General features: G+C 36.9%; 1 protein-coding gene across 4 annotated transcripts; it reads right to left on the bottom strand.

The window, feature by feature from the left end:
* Positions 1–842: 842 nt before the first annotated feature.
* Positions 843–13,144, bottom strand: daxx (death-domain associated protein). 4 transcript variants are annotated; one of them, XM_084423553.1, is made up of 12 exons: positions 13,053–13,144; positions 12,279–12,347; positions 11,818–12,057; positions 11,232–11,600; positions 10,362–10,493; positions 9,940–10,056; positions 8,114–8,345; positions 7,757–7,926; positions 6,387–6,579; positions 5,774–6,278; positions 4,233–4,362; positions 843–2,057 (listed from the first exon to the last, which is right to left on the bottom strand). In XM_084423553.1, exons 2-12 carry the CDS (start codon positions 12,291–12,293, stop codon positions 1,998–2,000), a joined length of 2,163 nt encoding a protein of 720 aa, XP_084279679.1. In that variant the 5' UTR covers positions 12,294–12,347; positions 13,053–13,144; the 3' UTR covers positions 843–1,997. The 4 variants fall into 4 exon arrangements, with proteins under 4 accessions (XP_084279679.1, XP_084279681.1, XP_084279682.1 ...); XM_084423555.1 differs by having other exon boundaries at positions 11,818–12,111; positions 13,053–13,105; XM_084423556.1 differs by having other exon boundaries at positions 11,818–12,111; positions 12,840–13,058.
* Between the last annotated feature and the right edge of the window lie 262 nt (positions 13,145–13,406).

The following is a 13,406-nucleotide window of genomic DNA, read 5'->3' as shown; positions in this document are numbered from 1 at the left end:
TGAATCTGAGCTAAATATGCGATGGCCGGAAGCAAACTAACCAGTTTCCTGGTGTGGACAGAGTACGTCAAAGGTTCACAAGATTCAACATCTCAAAATGAAAGAAATAAAGTACCTTGTGCACAAATTATGACTCGTACATTTCTTATTATTACTGTTGCCGATTTCAAATTGAGGTGTCAGTCAGTTTTAGAATGTTTAACTTGTGTCCTTTATGGATATTTTAGTTTACCCTGGGGCCGATTTCACAAAGCTATTTTAAAATTTCTAAAATTTGCTCATAGACTAGTCTAATGCAAGTTAGACTGTTTCACAAAAATAAAGACTGACTAATATTTAGACCAAAAAAATTAGACACCTTACCCCCAGGCTAACTTAGGTCTAAGACTCTATGTTACCTTGGCAACCAGCAGTAACAATCAGTTACATTACAAACAGCCAAAAGAAAAGGGAAAATGGCTCATAATTTAAACATTTCTTCTTGTTACTACATTCTCCGCAAAATTTCCCAAGTAAAATGTCCTTGTAACTGTTATACTCCTCCAACAAACACATAATTTCCACTGGGGTAAATGCACTGAGCGGTTGAATGTTCTTACTCGATCTGCCATGTTTTTTGTTTTGAAAAGTGTCTTATTTTACCCAGAATGCATTGCAGTGTAGTCCTACTTAAGAGAGACTTAAGTGCTTTGTGCAACGGTCTGATTTAGATGTCTATCTGAAGTCTGACTATCTACTATATCTAAGCCATAGTCAAAGTCTATCTTTGTGAAACCGGCCCCTGAATGTTTTAAAGTCATAGTTCACTCAAAAAAATGAATTCTGCCATGTTCTGTCATATAGAGTAAACAAATTTTTACTTTTATTGGAAAAAAAATCTTAAAATGATCTTCTCTTGTGTTCTGCAGAAGAAACAGTGCCATACAGGTTTAGAACAACATGACAAAAATGTCATTTTTGGGTGAAATATACCTTTAAGTACAGAATAAAAAAACAATTATCGTTATAAAAAAAGGCATTGTTTAATATGCCTTATTCCACCAGTGTGGTATAAATTAACATCTTAGAATGATATGAACAAACTGTTATTAATATAAAAAGTAGAACTTTCTACAACAGATTTAATATGTTCTCTTGATGTACCTTGTCTTTTCTCATGCCAGCTCAATTCTCAATTAGTTAGGCAACGCAATTCAAAATAATTTTTAATATGATAATATTGATCAATTTAATAGATCAATCATCAGCAGTTTACAGAAATCACTTTAATATCAAACGTCAAGTGTAGGAAGACACTTAACTTTTTGTGCTTTGTCACCTGAGGCCCTTAAAGGGATAGTTCACCCAAAAAGACATTCACTAAAGTCATTCCAAATCTATATATTTTATTCTGTATTCCACAGAAGAAGCAAAAAAAAACATAAGGGGAAGTTATTAATGTCTTAATTTTTATTTTTTGGGTAAACTATTCATTTAAGACATCTGAAAACAAACATTCCTATGCTTGTGAGTTGGAGCATATCAAGTAGCTTGAAAATTATTTCTACAGCTGCTTCAAAAAATCCACAGTGCACTGTACAAAGTAATCAACATGTAAGTCAAACACTACACAAAATGAGAGCATTTATTGACTTGAGGAGGGAAAGCTCACTTCCCCTAATGACTCTTGGCACAAATGAGGATTGCATCTAAACCCTCAAACTAAAACCATAAATACAATACAAGATAAACCCTCGGAGTAAGAATGTTTAGAGGCAAGACCCATTTACATTTTACCAAAATACCTCTAAAAAGCCAGAATGAATAACGGCATGCCATTTTCCCTTGTATAAAAAGTAAACAGTGGCATCGTGGAAAAGGGGCGGTGATTCAAAAGCTGATTGAACCAGTCCAAAGTAAAATAAAACATTTTTGTTTTAAGTTCACATTAGCAGGCACTATTGGAGCAGGAAGCTGTCTGAGATGCCAGTTCGGTACCCTGTGGCGGACGGCAGAGTTCACTCTGAATCCGAGAGAACGATCACTTCCTCTGGGTCGCACTGAGTCGCCACGTTCACCTGTCAACACATCCACCACAGGAGTTAGTTCTGTGTGTAATGGGCCTGTGATGCTGTGTCGTTATTAACTAAAACTAATAAAAAACATGGTAATTGAAACAAATTTTGATTGAAATAAAAACTTTCAGGTATACTTTTAGTAAATATTTCAGTTAGTTGCCAAAGCAACATTGGTAATTTTTCGTTTGGTTTAAGTTGAAGTACTCAGGCATGTGATTGGCTAAGGACAAAAAAGCAGGAAAATATACTTAGCCAGTAATTTTATCAAATCTAAACATGTTAATAAAAACAAATTACTATTAGTACTCTTATAAAATTCAATCAGGCAATCATACATTTCACAATTTTATATTTATATATGAATGTCAAGAATTCAGAAGTGTGTATATTTATATAGCCTACACTACACAGAAATAACATACAATTAAATTAAGCTTATTTTAAATGTATTGTGCAGGCTAGGTATACAAAAATATAGGCTTTTAATAATCTTTCAGTGCGCAAAACCATGAAAATATGAAACGCTTCAAAACAGAGCGCACAAAGCGCGTATGCCCATCGCGCGTGCAGAATGATGTGCTCAAAGCAACATGGAGTCACAGTGTGCAGCGCTGCACAAGTGCGCATTTAAAAGTTCACGGCACAAAGCGAAGAAATGTCGAGCACACAAATCCTAGTGTCTATCTGTCCAACAGTTTATTGATCATTTGTTTCTTCACAGTTTTAAATTCCAGTTATTGTGCGTTTGATGCCGATTTAGTCCTTGTGATGTGTGATCTAACAGGCACACGGTAGCGAGTCGTTTAAAAATAGCAACAAACTCCAACAAAATAAAGTCATTTTATGCAAATCCACAGCCTTTTCTCTACAGATCAAGCATTATAATGTGAATATCATATTGGAGAGAGTTTTACCGTGCATGTATGCTGCTGTAACCGGAAGAGGCGCGCGCGCTGTTTGAATACTGAATGGAGAATGATTGACAGCTGCAGAGGAGGGAAAACCAGTTTTCGTAAACTTTAATGATGTAAATAGACGTGACGTGCCGCCCGGTGTGGCCCTGTTGCGCGGGGACGGCGATTGTGGTTCCGTCCTGTGAGACGGCTGTTTTTTTTTTTGTTTTTTTTTACAGATCTGCATGATTCACGTAGGTCACATTTTCAGGTCGGAAAATCCGGAATTCCGGATTAATCCGGAAAAATCACATCCCTGAGTACTAATTACTAAAATAAATATAAAAATGACATGAAAATGAAAAATAAACTAATAAAATCAACAAATATAAAAAATAAAAACTAATCCAAAATATAAAAAATACTAATACTAAAATATCTTGCTCTTTCATTGGCTGTAAGTCATCGCCGATGTAGTTTTCAGTCAATACACATTCACACAGCAGGGTTTTGGATCGCCGACAGGTCCAGATATTTAGCATGCCAAATATCTCACAGGCGTCGGCGACTCGTCCACGACTTTCTCAGATCGCGTCTTTGATCATTTACACTGCATGATTGTCACTCATGTGAACGAGCACCGATTTGCCTATGATTTCGGGCATTTGTCGGCGATCTCACAAAACCTGTCGGCGAGCGAAAATCGGGCCTAAAATCGTTCAGTGTGAACTCGGCATAATACGAATGTGCATGACGTCATCGTTTTCAGAGATTTGCGTTTTTCATGTTTACATGGACCGTTTTAAAAACTTGCACTTTGAAACCCGTTTTCAAAAGTCTGCGTTTTCAGGCGGCGAAAATGCTGTTGTTGTGTAAACGAACGGCCAAAACGCATTAAAAGTTTTATGTTTTTGGTTAAAAACGGTGTTGTGTAAACAGCCCCTCAGATAAGTCATTTCACTCCACTCGGCGGCCATCTTTGAAACTCCTCTCGAGCATGCAAGTGCAGCTCCAATCTTTTTGAACGGGGAAACATCAAATTCTCCAAAACAATATGAATAACGCATCTTGTGTTATTCTATAGTCTTTGGCTTCAGGACAGTGTCCCTCCAGGAGAAGGATTGGACACCCCTAGTCTATACAGTCATGCTAAAACATTTCTGAGCTGTTAATATGCCTTTTTGCTGCTGGAATAGTGTAATAACATGCAAATGCAATTCAACAGATTCAAATGGATTTACTGAAGTTTTCCAATGCAAGCTAAAACCAAACACACGGTCACCTTATTTCTCTTCGGCGGGGGTGTGGCTCTTGAGCTCCTGACCATGGCCTTCGTCGGAGTCCTTGTCCTCTTCCTGGTTGAGTCTTCCTGCTCAGAGCAGCAGATCACTCCCAGATCCAGAGGAATATCACTGAGGTACACATGAGAAAAACAGCACTGCATAAACAAGTAAAACCAGTTCCAAAACAGTCTGGCTTTCTTTCTTCTGAGGAACACAGGAGGAGAAAAATTGAACATCCACAGATCAGCATTTTGACATCCGCAGAACAGCACGTTCTCGAGAGACATGGCAATGCCAAAAACACGAACAAGTCATTCTTTTGAATCAGTTCTTTTTAGTGAAATCACATGATCTGCTTTGCAAAAACAGTCTGAATGATTTGGTTCTCAAGTTCAACTCACACAATGATCCAGTTCAATGGCTCGCTGAATGTGACTGACTGATATATTAGTCTGTTTCTCACAGGAAACTATTGAATGGTTTCAAATGACTCTGAATATAATGTATGAGTTGTGTGGACCTCAATGACATTTATGGTGCTTTTGAATTCATTTTTTAATTGTATGAAGAGAAAAAATGGACAAAAAAAATGGTCTTCAGAAACTCTCCTATTGTGTTCCAGAAAAAAATATTTTGTTCAAAAATAATCATCATATTTTATATAGAAAATGTAGATAAATATTGCAGTTTATTACTAATATTGTTATATTGGTGCCTGTAAATAAAAACAATAACACAATTAGGATTTTTTTTGTTTGTTTGTTTTTTTGTACTTGGCCAGGTTTGGGCAAAAAATATAATCTTCTGATAAAAGAAAAAAGTAACTCAAAAGCAAAAATATTTATCACTGCAAATAAATAAATATTAATGATGATAAAAATATTAATGTGAAAAAAAAATTCTATAGAAAATAATAATTAAAAAGTTAGCAGCTTAAATAGTCATTTAAATGGGACATTTTCAAAGTCTTGATTTTGTTTTTGGGCTCTACAAGAATATGTTTTCATGCTTGAATGTTCAAAAAAAGCATTATTTTTCCCATATATTACCTTGTTGCAGCACCTCTCTTCCCAGTCTGTCAGTAATGCTCTGTTTAGTTTGTTTCAATGAAGCCCCTCCTCCTGAAAAGCGCCATGTGCTCTGATTGGTCGGCTGGACCAGTGTGTTGTGATTGGTCACTGAGTGTGTTTTGAAAATGTCACACCCCTTACCTAAACTGCAAGTTTCAACACACTACTAACGCAACTCAACGAGGCCTCGCCCATTTTTTGCCCTATACCTTGGGCGGGAATTATTTAAACGAGGAACATTGTGACGTTTGTTCCCGGAAGAGAACTCATGACTACAATCGAGGCGTTTCAGGAGTTCAGACACAGTGCACACTGATACAGAGAATAACTCCTTTTGGAGTGACTGTGCTTTGTAACTTTTTAAATCCTCAAACAGCAACATTACACACTAAAGAAAGAAGCATAAAAGAACCCCTTTAATAGTAAGTGATTAAACAAACAAATTGTCGTTACATTTCCTTCAGTTTTACCTGTCCCGTGTGCATTTCCCATTGTAGGCGGCAGTTTGTTTTTCAGTCGAGGTGCGTTTTCTTTTCCTGTAGTTGCCCGTCTCGTCGATCAGTAAAGGGCTTGTTGGAGGTAGTGGGCTGCAGTTGGCTGATCTCATGGGGGCTGGCGATGAGCCCCGATTGGTGGAGACAGTCTCAGTGCAGATACTGGTGCTTTTAGAAACAGGTTTACTGTGATTAGTGGAAACAGGTTCTGCATTGACGGTAGGCAAAGAGTCCATTGTCTCTGTCTGACTGATGTCCTCTGTGGAGAGAGGGCTTGGTTTATCGAGTGTGCCGTTGGTGTGTGTTTCCACAGTTCCTGCCTCATGTGTGCTGCTGGCTGGAGACTGCTGGTCCTCGTCGCCCGGATCTTCCTCTGTATCCTGTATGGATGATTTGATTGACAGAGGAGAGTTCTCATTGATTGGCTGTTCATTGTCACTGTTGTTCAACTGCTCCTCTTCAATGTCCTCTTCGTCATCATCTGAAACACGTCAGCAAAGGAGAAATTAGTTTTCTCACCATGAAGTGGACACATTGAATATAAGCAATGGTTTTAGATGACGGAGATGAAGATTTATTCACTTCATACCTGGACCAACTTGTTCTTGACTGGCTTGGATCTCCTCTTCAATATCAGGATCAGAGGAATCGTCCGTTTCTTCATCTTCTTCCTCCTCTTCTTCCTCTTTTACTTCCTGTTCTTCTTTTTCTTCCGTTTCCTCTTTTTCTTCCGTTTCCTCTTTTTCTTTTTCTTTGCTGTCACCCTGTTGCCCGTTTAGTGCCTGCAAACGTGAGGGAAGGAAAAACAGATTTAAAATTGCTCATAGTTTCAATGCTGCTACAGGCTGCTACTTTCAATCAAATTGTGGTTATTTTATTTTATTGGCTTGTTTTTTTTTTAAATCAGTATCATTAAAAGTATTGAATTTAATTAAAAAGTCTAATATTAATACAATTATACAAGAAAGAGCTCATTTAAAACAATAAATAAAATAAATAAATATATTTTAAAAAGCATTTTCAGCCCAAAATTTTCATTTTGGTGCATCCCTTGTTTATATTTTAAATAGTCATTATATATTTTTAAATAGAATCAACAACATAGCAAAATTTGCATGAAGAAACAAGTTAATTAAACAATATTATTATTATTATATATAATAATATTATTGTATTAATATTATATTTATTTATTTAATGTGTTAATTAAAATAGAATATTTTAACTTTTTCAAATTATATACATTTTATATTGTTCACAATATGTAGATAAATATTGCTGTTTATTACTTATATTGTTATATCATATGAATAAAAATGATTCAATATTTATTAAAAACCCATGGCAAGCCTGCCTTGATTGAAAAATTACTATTTTACTTATTGCTTTAAACATTTTCATTGTACTTGGTAATTTAGGTCAAGTTTGGTAAAAAGAAAAAGATTTTTCCGATTAAATAACTTGGAGCAAAAAAAAGGTAAATAGATTTATATCAATCTTAATAATAAAAATATTAATGGTGCAATATCACTAATATTTCTGATATACTAATATTACTAAAATGAATGATTTTAATTACATTAAATATTTAAAATCATTATTTAATTTATGAATTATCTATTATTAGAATCTTTTTCGCTTTTTTCATAAATAAGATAATTAAATAACTTCTAAAAAGTGAAAAAGAATTGAATTAACTAATGAATCTTTCACTTTTTAAAAGTAATTTAATTAATATCTTATTTATAAAATTAAACAATATCTTTGCATCAAGAAAGAATTGAACTTTATTTTTTATTACATTTTGATATTTTTAAATATTTAAAATCATATTTAATTTATTACAGTGCATTTCATTACATTTTAAGCATAACATTTCAGTGTGGTTTTATAACTGAAGCAGTAATATTCTTCTAGTTCTCGGTAGATTTTAAAACAAAATGAACAATAAGAATGTACCTCTTTTTTCAGTCTCTCTCGCTCTTGTCTTTTCCTCATTTCCTCGACCTCCATGTCTTCCTGTTTATTGGCGTATTTGTTGATCACCTCCTCCAGGCTGCTGATGGCCGTGTCTCTATTGGAGCGTAGTCTGCGATGTAGTGTTGGGTCAACGAGTGCAGGATCTAACGCTGGAAAAATAAATTTGTAACTTACAATCACTAAATATTACCGGGGTCCATCCATTATCACATCAATCCAGAAATGTACATAAAACACTGATGAGTTTGAAGCAACAAAGAAGCAGGGCATCAGACTAACACAATATGACTTCCTTATCTTCTCAAGCTGAACTGGATAGTCATTAAATTGAATTACTAGGTTTGTATGAATCCGTAAGGTGGGAGCCGAAGTTGTAGACCATGTCAAGGTGTCGTCTCTCCTGCAGTTTGTTGCCCGTCTCTCGGAAGGCTTCTTGGGCGATCTGGGTCATCTGTTTGCGGGCGAGCTGGAGACTGTAGCGTTCGTTGGCGCGCTGCACAATCTTCAGGATATCAGTGTAGTCCGGTGGATTGTGAAAAGCTTCTGAACTGTTAATGTAGCGTTCGATCTACAAACCAAAGAGAAAAGAAGACAGTAATAAATATTCATTCTTTTATGAATATATCCCCTGGGATTTCATTCCAGTGCATGAGCAATTTTTACCTTTATGAGGGTGTCTTTCATCTAGCCATATAAAAACCACACTTCGAGATAAAAAAAGAAATCTCGATCTGAATAAAATGTAGGAAAATATTACAATAAAAAGATACTTTTATAAATGTAATGTATTAATAACATTTTAATAAATAGACATTTTTGTCACTTTCTTTGGCATTTTTGCCTCAAGTTTGTCAGTTCACCTTTTAGGCCACGTTCACCCAGCAATGGCTTATCAGTCCGGTATTTGAGTCCTTAATACGGTTACGTTCACACACAATATGGTTATTTACAGGAGTGACAACCGCATTCTAGTACCGAACTCACACCTGTACATTTTCAGGACTCACAACTGCATTCTCGGAAAACCCGCGAGAGTGAGAACGGACCTGGAAAACTAGTTGTCTGTCCCGTCATACAGTGTGAGAGACCCAACGACTGTGTGTACAGCGACGGAGATATGAACTGTGTCATCTGAAGGTTTTAAATGCAGTCACTATTCTCCATCCTGAGTGGCTTCGGTCAGTTTTGTGTTCTAAGCGCGAGTGTAGAGATACAGATATACAGTAAAAGCTGCTGTCGGTTAATGAAGATTTTACGGATGAACTATTACTTTGGTCACTGTTGTGGTTACTGGTTAGAGAATACAGGCTTGACTCTTGTTGCACGTTCACAAACAGTATTCAAGGCACTACTGTAAGTTTCTGTGTGAACAGGACATTTCAAGACTCACACCTGTAAGTAAATGCAGTTGTCAATCGCAAAAACGAACAGTGTGAACGTAGACTTAGTGCTTAATACTGTTCTGTACACACACGGTTCAGTAATTTACAGGAGTGACAACCGCATTCTACAACCGAATTAACTACGCAGTGTGTACAGAACCGAACCGAACAACTACTTGTGTATGACGTAGTTTAACGTGCATCAGAAATGTTTCTCTCTTCTGTATGTGCGGTGCAAGAAATCACAGGGAAAGCGGAGCGAACCTCGACTCAATCGTGTTGCCAGACTTTGCAAGAAAAACAGCGAACAAGAATAAGCTCACAATAAACCAAAGTAAATCCAAATGCTCTAATGCTGAAAACAAGACCAACATATTGCGTAACTCCGTAAACTCGATAGCTTTATGAGCCAAGCTTAAACAACAAGCACAAAAATGCTTATAAGTGCACCTCTAAGAAGCCTTTCCAAGCAAAACACGACACCACTGTCGACTGTGCTTTAGTTAAAATTGCTGAAGATAAAGAGTCTTTTGTCACTGTAATATTTCTTTGGTCAGAACAGGGGATGCCAAACACGCGAGACGACAGAACATTGCTATGGTTACCACCACAGTGTCAATCATCACAGTTTTGGGAGCGACTCATATACACACATGGAATGATTCTTTAGGGGACTCACTCCCGCTTTAGATACAGCTTTTACTTTTGAAACTTTTCAGTGTGTACGTGGCCTTTGAGAACTGATCTTGAGGGACGTGACTTCACAAGCAAAAGAAGAACCTTTTTGTTGATTTCTGGGTAGCGTGTCCCACTGTAGGCAATCTTCTGCTCGATCACTCGACCCGTCAGCGTGTTGCAGCCCTTCAGCTCGCACAGTTTTTCATAGATCTTCATCATCTGAGACCACAGAAAGAGCATTAAAGATAATGATTAGAACAAGACCATATAAAAACCCAATAAAATCTCATTATTTCAATGCAATTTGACTGCATTAAAACATATCATGAGGAATCAAATTGTCCTTGATCTTTTGATATAAGTTTGATTTACTATGATAACATACTGTAATTTCCAGAACTCAAAACTTCCTGTCTATTCCAATAATACCATTTATTGAAAAACAAGCTACAACTTCCGCAATGGATTTATTCGAGCTAAATCAGCGAGACGAAGAATTATAAAGCTAGAAGAAACAGACTCACCTTGCGTTTGAGCTTGTGCTCCTGAATATAGCTGGAGTCTTCCTTCTCCAGGTCGTCCACAGTCAACTCCCTCTCCTGAAGCCGTCGGATCTCCTCATTATACACCTTCAACAGGTTTTCCAGGTACGCTATCTGAAACAGAACATGAGAGGCACACAGATTACATGTACTAAATCCCTCAAATAATTTCGCAAGTATAGAAATGTGCAAGTATAGAAAACAAAAGTTGTGTTTCCAGAAGTAAATCCCATTCATTTTGTATTATTTGTTATTTTTAGCAATAACAAATAAACTGTTCAACAGGCCAAACATGAACATACATTTTTAAGTAGATATATGATACATGATACTAAAGCCTACTTATGTATTTGCATAAATGGAATATTTTTTATATTGTACTGTCATTTTTGATTTAGTTACATGCTTCATTAGATGAATAGTACATTCCCTAATAAAATACAGTCTTGTGCATTTGTTCTTTACACTTTTCAAATACTTTTTTTGCTTTAAATCGAAGTTTGAATGATTGGTTTGTTTCATGACTTATTCTGCATTCTATTTACCTTCTTTTTTCTATGCAATTCATGCAATAAAAAACACTTTTACGTTCAGAGATTGTTGATTTCACATAGGAATATCTCACATCCCACTGTAACTGGAACACAGCATGCACACTCTTCACTGAATACTTTTTTTAAATGGAGAAAATTAAAATTCCCTAAGGAGAAAATTTATGGAAAAATGATTCCAGAACCAAGGCCGGCTGAAAACCAACAGTGTCCGTATATAATATCCAAGACCACTGTCATATTGACCTTAACAACATATAAAATTAGTGTATCTGTGAGTTATGATGGATTGCTACAGTACCTGTCTCCTTGAAGCCCTTTTCGTTTTCTTCGATTCCTCATTCTCCTCTTGCTTTTCCTCTTCTCCTTGAACCTGCACCTGCTCCTTCACATCTGTCCCATTGCTCTTCTCCTCAGGTTTTGGCTGAGAAGGGAGAGACTGTATGGAGCTCCGCTTCCGAGCCGTGTGCTGTTTAAGAACGGTGCAGAGTTCGTTAATGTAGACGAAGGTTTTCCCCGTGTTGGCCTGGGCTCGTGTGAGGCAGCGGCCCAGAGTGTTTCGAAACTCCACCGACGACAGGAAGGTCGGCAGGGCCTTAGAGTGCCTGGTCTGCAGGTAAGTCACGACTTCCGGATGATCTTGCGAGTGTTTGGAGCAATGTTCCACAAACTGGACCATGGGACCATTCGGTTGGATTAGAAGTGGGACAGGAAAGGAATAATTTCAATGGGATTACAGGACGAACCCCCCCAGAATGTAATGTACATATTAAAGTTTCTAAACTGGTGTCTGGTTAGACATTTTTGCAATATGTAGTTAGTGTAATATGCTCATTTTCTGCATGAAATATATAATAACTCTTGGTAAATATTCATAAAAAACATACCTCTGCAAACAGTTTTTCGTTCTCCACTTGCAGGACATGAACCTCCTTCTTTGCAGATGCAAACGGAGACTGTGTGATGTGTGTTGGACGCGGCAGCTGATTCTTCAGAGGCGTTTTCGACTGGCAGGTCGTCGCATACGAACAGGATGCAGATGTGGAAGCTTCTTCATCGTCATCATCAAGGATCACAATGCTGTCCATCACTGCTCCGGCCATCCGGAAGGGAGGAGAACGAATTTGCTGGGGAGTAACGAATGTGGAGGTGTCAAGCCTGCATTTCAACTACACCAATACCTGGAAACACACCAGTTACTCTTTAAGATTTCACTCTGTGCGCAAGTGTCTCAGTAAACAGAGTTACATTTAACACTCTCTCTGTAAATGTACCATGAATGTCCAAAGTGCTTTCATATTTAGCATATAGTACTTCAAATTAACTTGTTTAGCTTTTCTGTACTTACTTGAGCACTGAGCATTGAACTGGCCAAGAGCGTCAAAGTCCAAACTGAGATCCCAAAATCTGTATGTTCCTGTAGAACAACATTTTCATCAGTGCAATATTTCTACATGTATGAGACAATTGTGTGTAATTAAATGTAATATCATGGCCAAATAATTTAAATATTCTCAAAGACCTGGAGAAGCCATAAACAAATAGCAAAATGCTCTTTAAAATAGTTTTGGATAGGATGTAATTATGCAGGACATGACAACAATGCAATGACTGACACTGTCAATCGACTTGATTTACCTTACATACATTTTACATGTTTTCCATCAAAGTCATATTAAAAACTACAATTTATAGTCACCACTGTAAAAAAAAAGAAACGAAACTACATTCGATAATGATAAGAGCAGTAACTATGGTATTTTGGCGGTAACCATGCCTACCATGGTACAATTTTGTAATGGACTTTAAGGGTTTAATTCCCTAGGAACCATATTTAGTCAGTGAGATCTGGACACTGTAATAATTTTATATTATGTGGATATAAATATAATAATTTAGGTTAGATTGCCTGCTGGTCTGGAGACTGTAAGTTAGCTCTTTAATTCGGTCATTCAGTACAGCTCACTTCCGTTTATTTGTTAAAAGCCTTCAAACATCGATCATAAAGAGTAACTTCCCAACATTTCAAGTTCCTCACAATCTTCACAAACGCATCATAAAATACTTTCCATAAAAGCTCGTTATTAATCAATCAATAAGAGGACAATTAGAAACAACTTACGCGCTCGGATCCTGAAACTCAGCGCTGGATGTATGTACAGCTCAACAAGAGACGCGCTGGTTCGCTGACGGCCAGTAATCTCAGCGCTGATTGGCTGAGCGCGTCGTGTTTCTTCGGCGATTTGTTTTCAACGTTGTTCATTTGATGCTTATCAGCGCCGCTCAGGGAGCAGGAGATCATAACAGAAACTCAGTGTATATTTCTTAAATTTTTAGTAATATGGTGTTGCGTCACACAAAATTGTATTGACCAGAGGCGTAGTCAGATGTGCATCTTGTGTTTTGGTTCTCCAAAAACGGAACTGAGACAGGTGCACACTATAGCCTCTGTATTTAATTGTATTATATATATTAA

The sequence above is a fragment of the Rutilus rutilus genome (genome assembly GCF_951802725.1).
Source record: "Rutilus rutilus genome assembly, chromosome: 11".
NCBI lineage: Eukaryota > Metazoa > Chordata > Actinopteri > Cypriniformes > Leuciscidae > Rutilus > Rutilus rutilus.
The sequence above is the reverse complement of the archived record's forward strand: the minus strand, read 5'-3'. Positions and strand labels throughout refer to the sequence as shown.